Source organism: Bos mutus, chromosome 13 (assembly GCF_027580195.1).
Source record: "Bos mutus isolate GX-2022 chromosome 13, NWIPB_WYAK_1.1, whole genome shotgun sequence".
Classification (NCBI taxonomy): domain Eukaryota; kingdom Metazoa; phylum Chordata; class Mammalia; order Artiodactyla; family Bovidae; genus Bos; species Bos mutus.
The window spans coordinates 71,662,300-71,678,587 of record NC_091629.1 but is presented as its reverse complement, the minus strand read 5'-3'; the positions used below and the strand labels follow the sequence as shown (position 1 = coordinate 71,678,587).

Sequence of the window (16,288 nt, the reverse complement as noted above, 5' to 3'; positions counted from 1 at the left end):
AGTGAAGTCACTCAGTCGTGTCTGACTCTTTGAGACCCCATGGACTGCAGCCCACCAGGCTCCTCCGTCCATGGGATTTTCCAGGCAAGAGTACTGAAGTGGGGTGCCACTGCCTTCTCCAATTCAACCCTTGACTACCAGACAAACCCCATCTATTAAATCACAGAGGACACAGGAGATACACCGGAAGTCAGCAAGTGTGGGTCTTTAAAAACAGGGTGGGAGCGTTAACTGTCATGAAGAGAGAAACTGAATGTCAGACAGCAAGTCCTGGGCTGGCCAAAAAGTTTGTTTGGGTTTTCCCTGACATCTTGGGGACAAATCTGAACAAACTTTCTGGCTAACCCAATACTAAAAAAGTATCCACTTAAAATAGTGAAACTTAAAAAATAAATAAATAAAATAAAATAGTGAAACTTACGATTAAAAAAAAAAAAAAACCAAGTTATGGTGTCACTTACTCTGGCTTCATTCTGCTGAAGTTTCTCCTCCATACTTAAGGCTGTGGGGGAGTCCAGGAGGGCAATCTGCAATGCAAACCACAAAAGGCAGAGGCCATGAGTGTACACCGATGATCTAGAGGAACGATCTGTCCTGACACTGTAAACCATCAAAAACTGCCATATAAACAAACAGAGGTGAAAAGTATTTTCCCACACCTCCCTCAAAGTGTTAGTCACCACGAAGTCTTTAATCCACAAGGTACATGCCTCGTAATATTCAAAAAACCACAGCATCCTGGTAAAACTACATTTGCAACACAAATCAGCAAAGGCAAAGAAAAAGACAAACACGTAACTGGCTGACATTTTATCAAAATCAAACAGTCTAAATCCCTAGATCCTGAAAGACTCTTCCGTTTTGAATTTGCACCAAGTACAGATTCAAAAAGAAGGGTTATCCAACCAGAGGGTTCTGAGATTTATCCACACTGACACGTGCAAATGACCCTCCTTTATCACCACTGCTGGGTCACACAGTTACAGGGAGGCTGGCCACAGTCTGTGTCCATTTCCTCATCTGTGTTGCAAAGATGGATGTGAGAGTGATAAACTCCAAAATCAGGTTCACCCTGGGGGGACGAGGCAAGGCAGAGACGGGAGAGGGAAACACAGCCAGGTGGGGCACAGGGGGCTTTGACTGCATTCGTAACTCACAACCTGAGAGGCAGAACACGGGGCTCCAGACGAGGCTACCTGAAAGGAAGACGGAAGGGGGTCTCCCTCTCCACCTCTCCAGGCCACGGGCAACCCGTCTCACCCATTCTGCTACATAACTGTGCAGTTATTCTGGTCACATGCAAGTGTGCTTGTGTTGCTTTTCAAACATAACAGCATGAACGCTATTCTGAATATTGCCTTTTTCATCTCACAATCTTGGGAAAAACTCAGTACAAATAAATCTATTTTATTCTTTGTAACAACTCCAGTTCCACCGCACAGCGCTCCACTGTGTGGTTATTCAACAATTTATGTCCACAATTTCCTCTTAATGGACTGGTAGTTTTTTCTCATCTTCTGCTTTACCAGAAGATAAGTCACTGATACAGGGACTTATCTTATACCAGCTGCCTACAGTATGCATGGCAGTATCAACAGAATAAATTCCTAGAAGGGCATTTGTTAATCATCTATATGCACGACTTTTTTTCATTGTCTCTCCTCCATGGAGGCTTTCACATTTCCTTGACTACCTGGTCTGCTTTTGCCCATCTTCACAAACACCCTATCACCTGGTTTTACTCTGTGACCCTCCCTGAGATGCTGTCCACCTTGAAAGTTTACACATAATGACACTTTTATTATACAGCTATTATTCAAAGTTTATCTGCGACTTCAGCTACACAAATGAGAAATCCTTTCTCCTTCCACCTTCTCTAACTCATTGCCTTCTTTGCTTCCTGGACTGTTCTTGCCTATTTCTATGTTGTTAATTTTCTTGCTATCTTCAGAGACATTTAAGAGAGAAAAGTTAATGGACATTTTCTCTCTGCCAAACTCAAAGCAGAAGTCTGAAAAGATGCTTTAAATATAACAAAGGAGAACATGTGAAAAGAGAAGATACCCAAACACTTGACTGCATTAATCACTGGAGACACGGAAACTACAATCATTCTGTGACACCACGATGCCCCCTCAGAATGGCCTATGATGAAAAGCAGATACCACCAGGCATTGGCAAGGAACTGGCACTTTCACATACTGATGTTGGAATATAAGTTGGTATAAAAACCTTGAAAAATTATTCTGCAGTTATCTACTAAAACCAAACACTATGTACCCCTTCTCACACAAACTCCACTCTTCGGTATAAACTTAACAGAAATGAAGCTGCTGCTGCTGCTGCTAAGTTGCTTCAGTCGTGCCCGACTCTGTGCGACCCCAGAGACTGCAGCCCACCAGGCTCCCCCGTCCCTGGGAGTCTCCAGGCAAGAACACTGGAGTGGGTTGCTCTTTCCTTCTCCAATGCATGAAAGTGAAAAGTGAAAGTGAAGTTGCTCAGTCGTGTCCGACCCTCAACGACCCCATGGACTGCAGCCTACCAGGCTCCTCTGTCCATGGGATTTTCCAGGCAAGAGTACTGGAGTGGGGTGCCATTGCCTTCTCTGGAAATGAAGCTGGATGTTCACAAAAAGACACGGAGAAGACAGTCCACAACAGCAGCAATAGTAGCAAAGAGAAAATCTCCAAAGCCCATCAAACAGAACAGATGAGCTGGCGCACACGCGTGTGATGGAGTGCAGCACAGCGGTGCTCATACATGGATCTGAACCCACACGCTCCACCGTGGAGGAATCTCACAAGGCCTCAGACAGAAGCTGGTCATGATCATCGGGGGCCCAGCACACTCCCACCGCCACATGAGGCCCCTCAGTCTGTCCTCTGCTCTCACTGTCACTTTCCACTTGTCCCTCAGCCCCGCTGCCTGAACTTGTCACCTCCCCAGGCTGTACCGCAGGCCAGCACCCTTGCACGTCTGCAACCTTATGAAACGGGTTTTTTGTAGGTCTATGTGTTGCAATGCCATAAATCTGATCTTATATAAAAGTGAGAGCAAGAGTATGTACTACATGATTACATTTATATAAAGAACAAAGAGGCAAAACTAAAAACTAACCCGGCCTGAATAAGTCAGGATAGAGGGTACCCTTGAGGGGAAGGGCAGGCGGGTCTAGGAGAGGAACGTGAAGAGAGCTTCTAGGGCACTGGGGAACGTTCTGCTTCTTGATAGCACGCAGGTCACATGGGTGAATACAGCTTGTGAAAATTCATGGATACGTACACTCAGAATGGGTGTCATTCTTCAGCGGAGCGTTCACATGGATGCATATATACATACATACCACCACACATTTATCTGTCTATAATCTATGCAGCAGGAGAAGCGGATACATGTCAGAATCTTTTGCTGTATTTAAACTGTGCTTTTGAAATTCTGATATACTTGGCATTTTGCATTGGCAAATTATTAAACATAAAATTATTAAAAGCAGGAGCTTTTATCTGGCTGTACTTCAACAACCCAGAAATGGAGCTCTGACTTGAACAGCATTCTCAATGAACCACAGCAGCCATCTGGAACAGGATACTGTGGGAAAACAAGAATGTCACCAAAAAATTTTATACAGAGATTTTTCTAATGAGCGCTTAAGAACCCCTGCTTATTTTATTGAGCATCAAAATTTAATTAATTTTGGATAAGCTTGTATTGTCTCACAACAATTTATAGCCTCATGGTGCAATAAATTATTTTAAATTGGACTCGTTTTTATTGTAACGTATTGTTTTTCAGAGTTCTTCACTGTATCCCAAAATAGACAACAATCTTTTCCATCCTTATCCCCAAAACTACAGTAACTAAAATAATCCTTTAATGACTGTGGTGGTCTTTGGCCATGAAAGAAAAAGACAAGGGAAGATCAGAAAGTATATGGCAACTGGCATATACAACACCTCTGAGACATTCCTAGGACAGAATCTGCAAAAGTTTGAATGAAGTCCTTCCGTTGGTGTGATAAGGCTCCTTTCGAGGACGTTCTCAGTTTAACATTTAACAGGCTGATCTTTCTTTTCCTCCGTTCTCACGACTTACTAAATGGTAACTACAAGAATGTTCCAGTCCTTCCCTTCACACGCAGTAGTCTGGGTAACTCTATCAAACCACCTTTATATGTTTACCTCAGACAAGTATTTTTAAAACATTGAAAAAAGATCCCAGTAACAGAGCATATAAATGAACATGACAGCTGTGGCCGGCGTCATCAGTGATTCGAGCCTGGTAACATCATGAGCTGCTGGACTCTCATGCTGAGGCTTCCACGCACACACAGGGAAGTTCCCCATCAGTAAGCACAGCTGGGACCTCCCTGGTGGTCCCGGGTTAAGACTCTGAGTTGCCAATGCAGGGTGCAAGGGTTCGATCCCTGGTCAAGGTACTAATCCCATATGCAAAGCAGCACACCCAAAAGATTAAAAAAAAAAAAAGAGTACAATTATGTGGAGCTATTTTTAGGTGCAGAGATCAGCTCCCAGCCCACTCTAGTCCCCCAGTTTAGAGGACAGCGACTCTCGGGGCTTTCAGGACACGGGAAACTCTGTGAGGCTCTTGGCCTGTTGAGTCTCATGAGTCAAACTACTCACAGGATGCCAAGGGCTTCAAGGGCCCCATGCTCCTGGAGGGAACGCTGCTCTGAAGACAGCTCTGTGCATTTGAAGAAAAGCTGGGTTCTTTTTTTTTTAATGATACACTTCAGACATCCATTCATGGGTTAGGAAAATGGCAAGAAATGTATCTTGTTTTGCTGGGGGCTGTTTTTCTTGGCCACATCATGCAGCATGCAGGATCTTAGCTCCCCAGCCAGGGACCAAACCCATGCCCCATGCTTTGGAAGCACAGTCTCAATTACTCAACCACCAGGTAAGTCCCTCTTTATTTCTAACTCCACTTTAACTCGAGTGTTTTAAAAAGTGATCCTGACTTTCTCTCTTGACTGTGTCTAAACCAACCAGCACGGATCACACTGTCATCACAGAACGTAGCTTGCTACACACACCATGCAGAAGACTACGGTGAAAAGGACAACACTCCTTCACAAAAACCCCAAAGGATCCTGAAGGGAGGCTGTTTCCGCCATCACCTGGGGGCCCAGGCACATCACCTCAGCCAGGCCACAGGGATGTCTCAGGACCCCGCATCACTATAACCACTGCTGTAAGGAGCAGTACCAAAGACAGACTCAGAAAGGGGCTCAAATGAGTCTCTCATTCTGTTAAAATACATCTAAGTCATAAAATGCTTCAGTAGAATTTTAAACATTGCTCCAAGCACCTCGATTTCCTTGCACTAATGGAGATTATGCTGCTAATCCTACTGCATGCTAAATTTCCATCCATAATTGATAACTATTAGGTAGTTAATCATCTCGGGTTTAGTGGATAAAATCTTAAGCACAGAGCATATAATGAATTCGAAGGCCAACGGGAGGGTGATGTTAAGGAGAGACCGGACTAACTCACTCAAAGCTTTACTTAGCACTTATTTACTCAAATCAATACGACTCCCAAGATGAGTGTCTCATTAAGATCTAGAAATAGATGCCATTACTCAAAGAAAATTACCCGTAAGTCTGAGAAAAGAGCCAACCTGATTCCCCTGGGCAAGCAGCATCTTCAGCCTGGCTATTTCAGCTCGCAGTTCACGGATGAGTTTGACGTTGGCGTCCTCATTAATGGTAGGCTTGTTGATGATGTTTTTGGCTCTATTTGCATAGCGAAGAGTACTTAGGGTTTCTCCGTAATTGACATCAGCAGGTGAAATGGCTGTGAAGAATGAATTCAAAAAATAATTTATCCAGCACTCTGTTTCATTTAACACAAAGTTGTTTTGTAATTTAAAAGTCAGATTAACCCCAGGTTGCTGAATAGACTAAATATTCATTACTGCAGTCATGAATATTACAAATTATCTGGGACTCATAGGAAAGGTGCTCACTATGCCAAATTAAATGCCATTTCACTCTTCTTAAGTTTAGAATCAGCCATCTAACCAAATCTAAAACGAGACTGGAAACACTCCATTGCAGCTTAGGGAGTTTCCTCTGTTGAACATATAAGTAGAGGATTTCAAGACTATTTACACTTCTCAAGAAAAAGCAGAAATTTAAATCCTTTTGAAAGAGTTCTGGCAAAACCTACCACCTATGAAAACCCAGAGTATGATAACTTTTGTAAAGAATCTATAGATCAGCTAACGCTCCTCCTCCCAAAGCTTTGGTTGATCACATCCCCACCTCAACCCCAACAAACTTTAGACCTAAAGTTACTACACAATTGCATCTGGGGTGCACACCCCTGGGAAGACCCCTGGCCTCCACAGGGACTGCACAACTTGGGCAGGAGGAGACCCGGAGACAAGAAAAGAGGGTGGGGGTGGAGCTGGAAGAGAAATTCTCAACAGTTATCTCCCCTTTGCACATTTCCCCTCTGTTCTGCTTCTTCCTGTTAATTAGTGAAAATATAGACGTATATTATTGTTATCATATATACCACACTTTTTCCTCTCAATTCTTAATCTTAAATTCCTTATTTTCTGCTTTTAAATAGAAAAACAAAGTTGGGTTATTTCTAGTTTATGTCTAGAGTTGGCATGAGTTGGCAGAGTTGGAAGTTTCTGTCCTATACTTTAAGCACAACTGAGGATCATCCTGCACGGATATCAGCTTGCATAACCAAGAAAACAGCAAGTTAATGTAACCAGGAAGAGGCAAAAAGAGTCAATAATACCATACTGTAAACTGGATCACAGTAAGTACTTTTCTTCAAAATAGAAAACTATTTTTTTTTTAATAAAGAGGTGCTACTTCCTAATGAAATACTTAAAACAGCTATAATCAATTCACATGAAACACTATACGTTGAGAAGAAAAAAAACAAAAATTCTTACTGGCTATCATGATAGTTTTAGAGTTTCCGCCGAGGCTGTCTTTCAACAACCAAGTCAAAACAGAATCCCTGTAAGGCACAAAAACTTGCTTCTTCTTTACTAGAGGGTTTGATGCATCCTGAGATAAATCAGCTGCAGGGAGAAAGAAAAGGTGGGGGAAGGCAAAGACAATTATTAAAGGTTTTTTTTCCTTCTTGAATTTGGCTTCAAAAAACCTTGAAGCTATTACTCTAGTTTGTAACACAAACATTAAACCTAAGCTCTTCATGCCACTATGCAGCATGGAGAACGAGAGGAGGCAGGAGACCAGCGTGAACCTACCTAAGGCGGAAATGACGTTGCCCAGCGTCACAAGGGACTTGTTGATGTTGCCCCCTTCCTTCAGCCGGACCCCGGTGGCACCAGTGGCGTCCGCCCGCTCACTTCCCGCAAGATCGACCAAGTGGATCTTACTCACGGTTTCAGACGGCATTTCAGAATCAAATTTGGCCTATGGTAAAATATAAATGCAAAATGAAGAGGTATAAGGGACACCAATGTTTATATAACATTGTGTGTTTGTTTTTCTTCTCTGTCATTCATACTTATTAATCTTCTCTCCCCAACTAGATTATTATTTCTTAACAGGAACAAAATCTTTTACATCCTCACTGATAACTAGCATTGGACTGGCAACGTATTTAGCAATCAAATTCTTCTTGATTGACTCTTTTTTTTTTTGACTCTTTTATCAGAATATAAATTAACAATGTTGTGATAATTTTGGGTGTACATGAGAGTAACTCAGCCATACATATACATGGATCCATTCCCCCCCAAACTCCCCTTCCATCCAGGCTGCCACATATGTTTATGTGTTTATAACACAAGTTCAAGGGCTTCCCTCATAGCTCAGTTGGTAAAGAATCTGCCTACAATGCAGGAGACCCTGGTTTGATCCCTGGGTTGGGAAGATCCCCTGGAGAAGAAAATGGCAACCCACTCCAGTATTCTTGCCTGGAGAATCTCACGGACAGAGGAGCTTGGCAGGCTACTGTCCATGGGGTCACAAGAGTCAGACATGACTTGGCGACTAAACCACCAAAACAAGTTCTAATTATTTCCCACTCCTCACTGTGATCTCTCAGGGTAGATTTTTTTTCTTAATTTTGTTGTTTCACTGGGCTTCTTCCTGATTACAATAATTATACTGGATACAATAGAAGCTGACCATATGTGAGTCTTAAACTTTCTGAAGAACCACGAATTTCATTATCCAAATCACTCATTCAACAAGGGCTGAGTCTGACCCTGGCAGAGAAGGAAGCTAGGCCCTGAGGGGCACTCACTCCATAAAGAAAAATGTAAGTAAACAAATAATTAGTTTTGCTCTCACCTAAAATCTTGAACAGGACAAGCACAATGGTTTTCCAAAATATGATAATCATAGACAATTATGTGAAAGATCATCCAACTGTTATTTGATGTTAAAATACAATTTGTTTCACAATTATAAAATAGCAAAAATCTTAAATACTATATTGATTCTGAATTTTACCAAAATCTTACTTTCCCAAGACTTTTAACCTATGTTTTACAGTCTGAACCAAAATGCCAAGAAGAAATTACTGCATTTTGATACAAAAACAAGCCTCTTAGGAACTAGGGATGGCCACATCCTAATCCACATTAACCAGAAAACAGGAGAAAAACCAGTCAACGGAATAAAAGATACATTTCTGGAGAATTTATCAGGAGTTGTTCCAATTAACCTTGGAGAATTTTTTCATCTTCTTTGCTCTCTGATCCCCCTCATGAATTATGCAAGTCTTTCTACCTGATATGCTCAATGGCTAACACAGGCCAGACTCCCCCAAACTCCTAATACGGGCTGAGCGCTGAGAGGACCCTACACTTTCAGGCTCATTGGTTTAACTGGCCTCGGTGTTAACATTATTTCCCCCTAACATTACTTCATTTCCATGTGTGTTCTAAACGCTCTCCACCTCCAGATCAGAACATTAATACTTAAAAACATCCCTTGTCCTTTAATATCATCATAATTAGCATTGTGGGGTGAATTCCACGGAGCCATACAGGACCACCCACCTTAGACCACTCAAGGTGATGAGTTCCTCACGTTGGCCTCCAGCTGCTCTGTCTGGCAACCCATTACCTACCACAGAGCTTGCAACAATGAAAACTCTGGCTTAATTAAACACAGAGCACCTTTTTTTTTCTTTTTATGTGGAGAACAGGGCAGAAGCCTGCTAAATATGTCTTAGGGGTCTTCATCGGGCTACATTTCAAATGTAACGGCAGAGAAACCATCACACAGCTCAACAGTCTAAAGAACAAGAAAACAGCAGTGGGGCGCCTCCGAGGCGCCTGGCTCAGCACAGACCAGTCCACAGCCGGCGCTGCCTACGCGCTCAGGGGCGGGGCGATGGCCCTCACCTGCGTGAACTTGATGGTGAAGATGGCGTGAGACCGGCTGCTGACGTCATTCATCCCGGTGGCGGCGGTGGTCCGGTTGATGTTTCCTGCGTCCATAAGCTCTTCAACATCACCATAATTCTGAACTAAGTGTTTGGATAAATCTGAAAAAAAAGAGGGGGTGAAGAAATCTCCCCAATAGATAGTAGAGGGAAGAAGAGAGGTACCTCTACAAAATAATACACGACTGTAAAGATCTGTGGGCTTCCCAAATGGCACAGTGGCAAAAATCCGTTTGCCAATGCAGGAGACAAGGGTTCAATTCCTGGGTGGGGAAGATCCCCTGGAGAAGGAAATGGCAATACTCCACAATTCTTGCCTGGGAAATTGCACGGACAGAGGAGCCTGGCGGGCTACAGTCCATGGGGTGGCAAAGAGTCGGACACAACTGAGCGCACACGCATCTGCACCTGTACAAACCTGTGGTGGCTCCTAATGCAGACCCAGGAGCTAACTGCCTCGGGTGCAGCTCGGTGGCTGACCAGTGGACTCACATGGCTACGAAGAAGTCATTTAACCTCACTGAGCCTTGGTCACCTCTCCTGATAGGGCTCACCTATTGCATACAGTATTCAGGATAACCGTGAGATATCACCGTCAACATCACTAGCCCTAGTCACAGTCAGGGAAAATGCAAACACTACCTCCAGGCAAAACACGACCACATTCTTTAAAATCCTTTTTAAAGAAACTTTTCATTCATTTTTTTGAGAAACATTCATATGCTCTTATAGTCAAAAACTACAAAAAGGACACTGTTCAAGGGTCTTTCCCCTCCACCATCTGATAACCTACCCCACACTTTGCTGTCAGGCAACCCAACATTCTTAGTTTTTCCAAAACTTTCTAGAAATAAGCCATATGTATACAGGCCATTCAGTTCAGTTCAGTTCAGTCGCTCAGTCATGTCCGACTCTTTGCGACCCCATGAATTGCAGCAAGCCAGGCATCCCTGTCCATCACCAACACCGGGAGTTTACCCAAACTCATGTGCATTGAGTCGGTGATGCCATCCAGCCATCTCATCCTCTGTTGTCCCCTTCTCCTCCTGCCCCCAATCCCTCCCAGCATCAGGGTCTTTTCCAATGAGTCAACTCTTCTCATGAGGTGGCCAGGCCATTACATAAATATTAAACCATCTTTTTCCCCCTTTTACACATGGTAGCATACCATACACATTGTTTTGCATCTTGCTTTTTTCTGTGAAAAATACATTGAAGAATTCTGTGTATCAAAGTGATCCCTCATTCATGTCTATGGCTGCAGAGCACTAGACTGTACTAGCACTAGACGCTATGTATAGACCATAACCAACTGAATAGTCTCCTATTGAGATGACAGACATTGTTGAGAGTTTGCTTTCAATACAAGCAATGCTGCTACATATAATCTTGTACACAAGTTTTTATGAATATGTGAATAATTCTGCAGAACAAATTCTTTTTTTTCCAGATATTATACATTTATTTAAAACTTAGTTCTCACCTTGAGTATGCAAAATACAAACTCCACAAAATGTTCATTTTTTTACTTTGTAGTTTACAAATATACAAAATAGAAGTTGGCTTAAATTTATATTACATATTTATTAAGGCAAGGAACTATATAGAAAAAAACATTTGTTCTGCTTAAGGCATACTTCGGAATAAACCATTGTACAAATTATTGCACATCTGAAACCACAATGCATAACAGACTATATAAAACAATAAAGTAAACCAGATGTATTTACTGGAGTTAGGTCATAAATTTAGATCAGAAGACAAAAACAGATTTTCCTTGTCAAAGCAAGCAGCAGTTTGAGAACTTTGGCCTCATCTGGTACCTTTAGAACCAAGACTTACCAAGAACCATCCTTTAGGCTATTAAACACCGTTTTCTGTACCTGATTTCTTCCTCTTCTAAGATCATCATAATGGCCTTCAGAAGGCAAATAGAATACAATGTGATCTTTATGTTTATATTGCATCAAAACAATTCAGGGGGTTCTGGTCTTCCCTCCCCCCAACTTTCAGATCTTATACCCTGATATCCACAACTTCCAGTCACCCCCTTACAACTCACGTGTTTTAAGTCCAGAAATATATATTCAAGTTGGATTTAGAATTGGAATGCTAGAAGATCCAGTCACAGACCCCATCTGTTTTTTTGAGTTTGTCTTTTGGTTTCCTGTGTCTCCTGATTATCCATTTACAAGTTTACTCCTTGGGAACTTGACCATGATTGTAATGCTTTCTAGCTGGGTTCCTCCCCTCACCAGGAAGACAGTGTGAAAGGTAAAAAACACTGAATTCTCTTCTGGCAGTGTGGGTCACATCCACTGTTTGGGGATTTAAAAGTGCCTCTTCATGTGTAAGGCAAGGTGGTCCAACCTCAAGAATGCCTGGTCACACTTCTGACACTGCCCGGTTTGTCTGCCATAGTGCTTGGTCAGTTCATCTGAGCGGGCGAACTTCCACCCTCAGCCATCCCAGTCACAGTGGTAAGGTTTTGCACCTGTGTGGGGTGCGCAGGTGTGCCTTGAGATGAGAACTCTCCGCGCAGGTTTAGCCGCAGCCTGCATAATTACAAGTATGAGAGGCCATCGTTTTCCGGAGCCATGACCTCCTCCTCCTTTTTGGCTTGGGCTCCTCCAGCATGCAGGAACTGACTGGCACGCGCTTGGTCATGGCACGATGGGAACTGCGTCTGCATCTGATCGAGCAGGAAGGGAGGGTGGTTGGGCCCGGGGTGGGGATGGAAGCCCGGGGGGAGCGGCAGGGCAGGATGACAGTCTGGGCTGCTCAGCAGTTCCTCGGCACCCAGGGTCGGGGTAGCCCTGCCAGGGAGCTGCTGCCCCAGGGGAAAGTCGTGCGCAGGCAGCCGGTGGCCACTGCTGAGCAGAGATCCAGTGCCCAAGCGGGCCTTGAGGGGCCAACCGACAGTACACGAGGAGACAGCCTCCCGCTTGATCTTCGGGCACATACGCAGTGGCCTGCTGCTATAGGGCCCACCACCACCGAGTGGCTGCCATCCGGGCTGCCTGTGAGAACACTGATAACCAAGGGCTGCCATACTCGCTGCCAGGGGCACTCAGGCGAACGTGCCCGTCAGTCCACCACGTGGCGGCTGCAGCGGAATGCACACCAGGTCCAATTTGGGCCGCAGAAGCAGGGCCACGAAGCCGCTAGAGGGGCTCACGTCACTGATGTTGCCAGGTTGTAGGGAGCCGTCGGAGGGAGTGCAGACTCCCGGCTGCAGAGGCGGCTGCGCCCGCCTCGCCCCCAGCCCGGATCGATCATCGCTGAGGCTGCAGGTGGAGGGCACGCTGGCGGGGCCGCTGCTCCATGGGGAGGGCGAGGACGAGGCTGATGTTTACCAGAACGCCATGGTGACCACGGGCTCCTGATGTGACAGTGAGCTGGAGAGGATAAGGTCCAGGTCCAGGAGATCACTGAACTCTCCCGCCTCCTTCCAGAGCAGGAGGGCCGGGCTGCAGCTGCAAACTCCACCACTCTCCAGGTCGGTGGCCGCGGTCGCCGCCGCCAGGTCGTAGGGGCAGCCGGGAAGCACCGGGGAAACCACTTCATGTGGGGGAGCTCCTCCTGCCAGCGGTCATTCGGGGCACCTCGTCCTTCCAGCCAGGCCGGATGTGAACGTGGGGAGGGACGTGAGCAGCGCCTCCCTGGCGGCCACATCAGACTCACCAGGTGGCTCATTAACATGGGGGCCCAAAAGGTCCTCGGGAGTCTGAAGCGGTAGGAGTATCTGAACCCCAAAGTCAACGAAGAGGAAAAAAATTTAGAAACGAAGCCAAAACCAAACCGCAAATTGCCCGACATACTTCTCCTTTGGATTAAATACAAAAGGGAGATGCCTTTAAAATAAAAGTTGCTTTGTAAACAAAAGTTCTTAGAAAAGTTGTAAACTCATAAAAATGGACAATCAGCAAAGCGCGTTAAGCAGGGCCGGTGCTCAGGCTGCGCTCCTGCGACTCAGCAGCGTCCCCCACTGCTGTTGGTCGCCATGGGCATGGAAGCTGTGGCCGGGTGGCATGGCCGGCGTACCGGCGCAGCTAGGTGAGGCTGGGCGTGGGTCTGCGGACGGGGCAGCGGCACGAGGCTCATGGATGTGGGCGAGCGGGGGTAAGGGGGTCTGGAGGCGCAGGGAAGGGCACTTGGCCCGCCACCACCTCTGCCCTCTGCACGCGGGCAGCCACACTCTCTCTCAGGCCCAGGAATTGCCCCAGAATACCATCTAGTCAAGACTACGGTTTTTCCAGTGGTCATGTATGGATGTGAGAGGTAGACTATAAAGAGGGCTGAGCGCAGAAGAACTGATGCTTTTGAACTGTAGTGTTGGAGAAGACTCTTGAGAGTCCCTTGGACTGCAAGGAGATCCAACCAGTCCATCCTAAGGGAAATGAGTCCTGGGTATTCATTGGAAGGACTGATGTTAAAGCTGAAACTCCAATACTTTGGCCACCTGATGCAAAGAGCTGACTCATTTGAAAAGACCCTGATGTTGGGAAAGATTGAAGGCAGGAGAAGGGGACAACAGAGGATGAGATGGTTGGATGGCATCACTGACACAATGGACATGAGTTTGGGTAGACTCTGGGAGTTGGTGATGGACAGGGAGGCCTGGTGTGCTGCACTCCATGGGGTCGCAGAGAGTCGGACACAAGTAAGGGACTGAAATGAACTGAACTGAAATTCTTAAGAGGTGGAATTTCTAGATTGAAGCATATACAAAATGTTGATGGATATTGCAGAACTGTCCTCCATAAAAGGCAACTTACACACAACAGTAACAATGCAAAAGACTGCCTGTCTCCCAACACTGTCCCATCAGGTTCCTTACAGCTGCTGGGGACAGGCAGCAGAAGCTATCTCAAAGAAGTTTTCTTCTGCTTTCCTCTGCTTATTAGTGACGTCAATCTTTCTTTCCTTCATTTAAAAATCATGTGTGTTTCCAGGTGGCCAACAGACAAATGAAAGGATGCTCAACATTATTAGATAAATGCAAATCAAAAGTACAGGGTACTCCCTCACCCCTGGTCAGAATGGCCATCATTTTAAAAATCTACAGATAAATGCTGGAGGGGATATGGAGAAAAGGGAACCCTCCTACTCTGCTGGTGGCAATGGAAGCTGGTGCAGCCACTGTGGAAACAGTATAAAGGTTCATCAGAAAACTGTAAGGAGAGTTACGTATGCTCCAGCAATTCCATTCCTAGACATACAGCCAGACAAGATACATGCACCGCTATGTTTCCAGCAGCACTATTTACAATAGTTGAGGCGTGGAAACAACCTCGACATCCATCAACAGATGAAGGGGTAAATCAAGATGTGATATACATACATACATATACACGTGTGTGTATGCACATCATTAGAAAAGAAGCAATTAATGCCATGTGCAGCAACATGGACCCAACTAGAGATTACCATGCTAAGTGAATTAAGTCAGAAAGAAAAAGACAAATAGCTTATGGTATCACTTCTGTGTGAAGTCTAAAATATGGCACCAATGAACCTACCTATTAAACAGAAACAGAATCACAGACATGGACCAAGGACTGGTGCCCAGGGTGAGGCGCGGTGGGAGGAACGGAGTTGGAGGCTGAGGTCAGCGATGTAAGCTATTATATACAGAAGGGATAAATGACAAGGTCCTACTGTATAGCACAAAGGACTATATTCAATATCCTATTATAAACCATAATGGAAAAGAGTATTTTTAAAATGTATGTGTATATATATACACATACATACATATAAATGTATAACTGAAGCACTGCTGTATAGCAGAAATTAACACAACACTGTAAATTAATTTTTTTAAATACTGATTAAAAATCATCAGTATTTCTATGGACAACCTAGTCACATTCTTTGTTCATTTTTCTCCTTGGTAGTGGAGCTGTCTGTAATTTACAGGAGCTCCTTATATAATAGGAAAACAAGTCCTTTGTCTGAAACTTGAATTGAAAATATCCTCTCCACCTTGTAAGTTGTTTTTTCACTTTGCCTATGGTGTTTCTACCAAGTATAAAGTTCATTTTTTGTTTTGTTTCAACATTTCAAATTTAACACTTTTATTTCATATTTTCTGGATTTTAAGTAAATTTTAAAAGCCCTCCCTTCTCTAAATTTCCAGAAAAAAAATAATCCAGGGTTTCTTGCAGTCATTATGTCACTTTTTACATTAAATCTTTGCTCCATCTGCCATTTACTTTAGTATACAAATTGAGCTCTGGTACCAATTTTCTCTTTTTTTTTTTCTCCCAGACAACTTACTAACCCCTATTCCCCCAGTGTTTGAATAGCAGATTTATTAGAAACTAAATCCCCTTTAAGTATTGACAGTAGATTCTGGATTTTTACCCTGCTTGATTAACCTGTCTCTCCACAAACCCAGCCCTATAGTATGTCTTAACATTTGATAAGACAGTTAAAGGGAAAAGGCAGTTAGGCTAAAAACTATTAACGACAGTATTTATCCCACACTCCATGGAACAGATACATAGTTACTCACCTTGCTGTGGGCATGAAACACAAAAGTTCAATCGAAAATTTACTAAAATGCAGATGGGATCCTGTTAGCACACCTGGTTTTCCAGGTGAAAAAGACAACAGAAGTAGAAACATCTTTGAATCCATGACCAGTTCTCAGCCTTGCCTCCGATGAAACACACAGGAAGGACATCACCACAACAGGAGATAGGAGAGCCTGTCTGTGTGCAATTCCTCGTCTCAGCCTCACCTCAGCTGCCTCACACAGAGGAGCGTGCAGAGCTGACTATTCTAAGGACAGCCTTCCGTCCAGCCTGTTTTTAAAATAGTTTGCAGGAGCCAGTCCTTTACCCATCACTCCTTGGGACAGT

The 16,288-nt window shown here is 44.3% G+C and overlaps 1 protein-coding gene and 1 pseudogene across 5 annotated transcripts in view; both read right to left on the bottom strand.

Annotated features, from left to right (window-relative positions):
• The window catches only part of KIF16B (kinesin family member 16B), a 306,272-nt gene that overhangs the window by 231,733 nt on the left and 58,251 nt on the right, over positions 1-16,288 (bottom strand). For all 5 annotated transcript variants that reach the window (XM_070381955.1, XM_070381956.1, XM_070381958.1 and 2 more), the window contains exons 7-11: positions 9,379-9,521; positions 7,264-7,432; positions 6,943-7,074; positions 5,644-5,819; positions 462-527 (exon numbers count right to left, since the gene is read on the bottom strand). In XM_070381955.1, coding sequence (XP_070238056.1) covers positions 462-527; positions 5,644-5,819; positions 6,943-7,074; positions 7,264-7,432; positions 9,379-9,521 — 686 coding nt within the window. The remainder of the gene's footprint in view (positions 1-461; positions 528-5,643; positions 5,820-6,942; positions 7,075-7,263; positions 7,433-9,378; positions 9,522-16,288) is intronic.
• On the bottom strand, positions 10,610-13,523 carry LOC138990557 (Krueppel-like factor 4 pseudogene; annotated as a pseudogene).